This window comes from Bidens hawaiensis, unplaced genomic scaffold (assembly GCF_021521415.1).
Source record: "Bidens hawaiensis isolate Kalapana, Puna unplaced genomic scaffold, B.hawaiensis_p1.1 tig00014836_1, whole genome shotgun sequence".
In the NCBI taxonomy this organism is placed as follows: Eukaryota; Viridiplantae; Streptophyta; class Magnoliopsida; order Asterales; family Asteraceae; genus Bidens; species Bidens hawaiensis.
The window spans coordinates 87175-92707 of record NW_027492312.1 but is presented as its reverse complement, the minus strand read 5'-3'; the positions used below and the strand labels follow the sequence as shown (position 1 = coordinate 92707).

The following is a 5533-nucleotide window of genomic DNA, read 5'->3' as shown; positions in this document are numbered from 1 at the left end:
GTTGGAAATGTCTTTAATGGTTGTTTTGTTTAAAGTAAGAATCCAAAACTATCAGTTGCCAAATTTAAAAACGGTTATAAACGAAAGAAAATGTATTTTGGGACCTACTTTTCCGATACTTAATATAGTATAATAATGTTTCAATTTTGGAGTGTTACATAAACGAATGAAGACATCGGCTTCTTCGCAAGACCTTTTCTTGCAAGATCATTTCTCATAAGACCCTTTCCCGCAAGAGTTGAAGTTGAAAAGACCAACCCGCAAACAGAAAAGGCAAGCATCCTCAAGCGACGATCCAGATTTGATAGAAGTGATAACCGACTTCACAAGGAAAGGTCCATCAAGCTTGACGAAAGTAACATCGTGAAAAACAAAGCTGCACAAATTGTTTTGGAAGAACAGCAGCCCAACAAAGAAAAGAGGATTTGGATTTCATGTGTAAATCTCTCGTGAACTTGCTCGAGCCAGTTAAAGAATCAGTATTAGAAAAAAAAAAGAAATCACTAAACGTTGGAATGAAACTTCTAGTTTTTGTTTATGTTAGGGTGCTTGTTTTATTTATGTTTTTTTTATCTGTTTTTGAAGTCTTATATTTTTCTAATTAATATAATGTTATTTAAACTTTATGTTATTTTTAAGTTAAAAGAGTTTAGATATTTAGTTTTAGATAAAAGTGAAAGAAAAAAATGGTTGAAAGATAGATGAAGCTGAATTAGTGGCATTTCTAAGGTTGAAAGACGGTTAATGGCGGAATGACTAGACGCTAACGTGGACGAAAGAGAAGGTGAAAGATGGTTAGAAAGGATGGCACCCCCTTCTCTGGTCTCCCCTAAGAAGTGTATAATGTATGTATCAACTTTCAGCTGTGCAATGACTATTACATGGTGTATTATCAAGCTCCCAAATGTGTTAAAAGTGTGATCAATTATCTTAGAAGATTAAATGAATAAAGATGACAACGGTACGGAAATTACAAACTCAGGTTCCATGTCCATTACCTGAAACTTGATGTTAAAACTCATCGAAAACCCCGACTTGAATAATCTCTTTTGATGATTTCGAGTTTCTAGCAAAATTTAACTTACTATTTATATATCTTTTATACAAGATATTTGATTTTGATTTGGGTGAATAGGTTGAGAAGATATCATTTAAACCAGTCAAATACTTTTAAACCGGTCTCATACCCATTCCAAATGTTTAGGTTTCCGCGTCGGAAATCGGTTAACCGATCAAGAGAATCAAAATCAGAAAACAGAATAAAATTATGCAAGCCACAAAGATTTCAAAACAGGGCATAACAGCCACAAAAAGAGTTCAAAGATTCATGCTTTCTCACCATTGAGTTCTTACATTAACATTTTTGTACAAAACCTACCTCACCTCTGAACTTACCAATTACCATCATGCCCCTCATCTTAAGTTTCTTGATCCTGTGTTCTTATTCGAATCAATCTCCACACCGAGTACCGAAAACAGATCCTTCAACAGCCAACATCTCATCATGCTTGAAGCACTTGACAGTGCACAATGTGACTCTTGAGACTGTTCCGACCCGACAAACTCGACCATAAATTTGTAAACAATGTTTTGATCTGACCCTTTCCAGCAATATTCTCCCAAATCTGAGGGTTACTAGCCACTTCTTTATTCGGGCTCGATATATCCACCAAACTTATACTCAAATTATTTCTAATAATGCACAACCTCCCGTTTAACGAAACGAGAGCCGCAGCCTCCAATGCACGCGAGCTCCCCAAATGAACCTTACTATCAATGAACCTCTTCCAAGAACCCGATTCCTCTTCATAAACCCTAATCTTGCATCCATCCCGACAATCCAAAGCATAAAGATGCCCGTTCATAGAAGTACTCGGGTTCCTCCAACCACTAATCATTCCATTCGTTATCGACCCCCACGTGTTCGTTTCTGGGCTGTATGCCTCACTAAGAACCTCCCGGTGGGCCCCGAGCCCTTTCAAGAACCACTTCCCGTTATGAACCACCCCAATAAATGGCACCATAGCCGTGCTCATATCCGATATAAAGTTCCATCGGTGCTTATTCGGGTCATAAACTTCCGCAGACCGTAGGGTCCGGTGAATCCCCTCACACTCACCACCCGCCACATAAAGACAATTGTTAATCACACATGCGCCAAAAAAGTGTCGTTTTCGAAGCATATCAGGAGCTCGGTGCCACTTATTTGTTCTCGCACTGTAGAAAATGACCCGTCTCATAGAACCCTTAAGCGGGTCTTTACCTCCAAACAAATACAAATGACACCCGCTTAAAACCGCACATCCGAACCCGACTGCATAACCGTACTCCACCGGGACAGGTGGCAGCGGTTGCCAAAGTTGGTAAACCGGGTCAAATGCATGCCATGAAATCCGTCCATCACGATCTCGTTTAAAAACATAAACCCATTCTTCTGCCATCCCAAGACCCTTTCTAAGAGAATAAAAGTAATTACCCGAGAGAAGCCGGAACCATCGTTTACAGACTAACCGAAGCTTGTTGTGCTCGGCTCGTGGGACCCGGATCAGACATGCAATGGCCAGGTCGTCCGGGAGTCCAGATAAAAGAGGCGGCTGGACCCTGCTCCGTTCCCTACGCCCGCTCTTGGACTTGTGTGCACGCGGGTTGATATCGGGCTGGATACATAATTTTGACCCGGGAACAAATTTTCGGGCTCCTGCTACGGTTTTTAAACCCGCGTCGACTCTGCAGTAGCACGAAACCGACTCCACCTGAATCATTTATCAAATATATAATACCAGACAAATATATCATTTCATAAATTCATCATAAATAAGTAAAATTCAACATAAATATCCCAAAATTGATCAATAAAACCCACTGTGTCTGCAGGGTTGACTTACAGATTTGGTGTATTAACTTCATGAATAACATAATACAAAACTAACATTACAAAGAAAACACACAAACACACACACTAGGGTTCAACATACAATTTACCCCCAAATTCAACAATTTCAAAAACCCACAAAATTGAGTTGAAATTAACAAAAACCCACATCATGAATCAAGCATAATGCCAATATCTCTTAACAATTTCATCTGGGTATCCATGAAAACACCAAAACTGTAAGCAACAACTCACCAGTGGAGCTTGAAGACGAAAACCCCTTTGTTGAACACTTGGTGAACGTTGAGGTTCAGCTAATTGAGCCATCTAACTCACAATTGTACCAATTTCATACACACAAATCAAATAATAAAAGATTTGGGACCAGGGTTTATGTTTATCTTAGATCAAGAAAAATGACAGACCGGCAGTCTTGAAATCTGATCCTGGGGTTACAATAATCGAGACAAATCCAAAAGATCAAACAAAACAATACAAAACAAAACAAAACAAAGCAAACCCTTGAATATGTGCGATTGAAGCTAAGCAAATTGAATCGATGAAGTGAGAATGAGAAATGAATCAATCACATCTGGACCGGTGTTGAATTTGTTGTTAATTATGGTAGGTTATATAGTAGTAAATTGAATAAAAATCTAATTTCTGAATTTGGGAAATTAATAAATCTATACAATTTAATAAATAAAATTTTACTTGTGACATGTGTCCTCTAATTAGCCACCTCTTTCTCTCAAAATCCCGCCTCTCACCACACTCCTTTCATAACCCTAATCTACAACCACAATCACTCCCAAACCTCTCCTGTGCCAATCTATATCTTCTCTTCAGAAAATCTTTCGTAATGTTTCAATCCATCAAATCCCATTCTCAAAATCACGGGCGACCGAAACTTCCAATTTCATCTCCATCACTGCTGTCAAACTACAGCTTCCACGCCGTCGATGACTTTTCAAACGAAATCAAACCCTAATCAATCTGTAATCAGTATATCTAAATCCTCTCAATGCCAACAACCCTCATCAAAACTTAGGGCGGAGTCACCAACAATTGATTTCTCTCACATGGTACCTCTCTTTCTGTTAGTTTTTTATGTCTTTTGAAATTTCATTTAATTCAACTACTTTGTGAATTAGGGATTCGATTTTTATATGTTTCCGTTATATGATATATGCAGTTCCAAATATGATGCATTTTAACTCTAAACCTGATGTGAACAGGGGATATAAGGTACTCAGCCATCTTGATTAGTGTGATTACAGTGGTACATTATTGTTCACAGATATGCATTTCTTCTTTTTATTACATTAGTGCTTTGAATCTTAACAGTATTTTATGATTTCATAATACTTTGATTACAACAATATGGTTTACATAACAATAACAATAAAGTTTTTGTCTTTCATAAAAGTTTTCTTATGAAAGCCCATTATAAGCATTGATTGTTAAAAACTTATAATATTCAATTTGATTTCTATCGTCTCATTTTTATTTGAGTATATATTTAACAAATCTACAGATTTATTTTGATTATTTCAATACACTTCACACAATAAACGAATTTGTGGTTATTGCAGAGGATAGTAGTGTTTCTAATGATTACGGTTTCTATCGGTTGTTTATATATTCGCCGATCAATGAAATTGTTATATTAAGAAGAGGTACGTTATTATTCAACTTCAAGTCGTTACCATATAACATTTCATTTATGAATGTCTTGCGTATACTTTTTTTTTGAATTATTTAAAGTTACTTAATCAACATAAGCGATAATATTTATTCACACCAGCTTTCTAGAGAAAAGTATTGGTGAAGCAACATCCTCTCATCGGTTCGTTGGTATATCTAGGGTCTCGTCACTTGAAGAAGAATTTCTTAATGAAATTGATTTCGTCAACATTCGTGTAATTAATGAAATAAGAAAGGTATGTTCTATTATTTTGAATTAATGTTTTTATATTCAACTAAACATGTTTATTAACATACCATTAATGATATATGTGAAATCCCTTATTATTGCTGGTAAGATCAAAGATGTATGCATTAAAGAATCATGGTATTATTTTGGATGTGATTTATGTAAAAACGGAATATGAACTAATTTAGTCACTATTCAAAAGAGAGAAGATCCAGGTGATTTTGATCTCAATAAGGAGTACACCGTGTCAATGACAAATGCACTTAAACTACAGTATCATATGTTATTCCTAAGTTTTAAATATTTTCCTACTTATCTACAATACAACTTTTTCATATTCATTCCCTAGGTGGTATACTCATAAAATTGGTATGCTTTATTATTTAAAGTTATTACAAGTATTAATTTTTTAGAAACAAGATCCCCATAAGAGTCCAGGATTGCACGGGGACTGTGACTCTTGCTATGCTTGAACGGGAGGTTTATGAGCTTTTAGGACAAACTGTTATACAAGCCTTGAAAAACAAGAAAAGGTATACTGATTGTCGTTTTCAACCGTTTATAATAACTTTACTATACTTTATAATGTTTTCAGTAATTATATTTAGTGTTTTCCACAGTCGGCTGAATTTGCAAAGCTTCCTACTCATTTCAATATCTTACTAGAAAGAAAGATCGCCTTTAGAATCGAGATCAAGAACAATAATATTGATAAAGATGTCGAT

At 36.0% G+C, this 5533-nt stretch overlaps 1 protein-coding gene across 1 annotated transcript; it reads right to left on the bottom strand.

The window, feature by feature from the left end:
• Positions 1 to 1053: 1053 nt before the first annotated feature.
• On the bottom strand, positions 1054 to 3542 carry LOC143547838 (F-box/kelch-repeat protein At1g55270-like). The gene is made up of 2 exons (XM_077039156.1): positions 3128 to 3542; positions 1054 to 2753 (listed from the first exon to the last, which is right to left on the bottom strand). Exons 1-2 carry the CDS (start codon positions 3197 to 3199, stop codon positions 1503 to 1505), a joined length of 1323 nt encoding a protein of 440 aa, XP_076895271.1. The 5' UTR covers positions 3200 to 3542; the 3' UTR covers positions 1054 to 1502.
• Between the last annotated feature and the right edge of the window lie 1991 nt (positions 3543 to 5533).

Excerpts from the sequence above, each read along its gene's own strand:
- LOC143547838 (XM_077039156.1), bottom strand. The coding sequence starts at position 3,199 with ATGGCTCAATTAGCTGAACCTCAACGTTCACCAAGTGTTCAACAAAGG. Across the intron at positions 2,754-3,127 it reads TTCGTCTTCAAGCTCCACTG|GTGGAGTCGGTTTCGTGCTA; the intron begins GTGAGTTGTTGC and ends TAAATGATTCAG.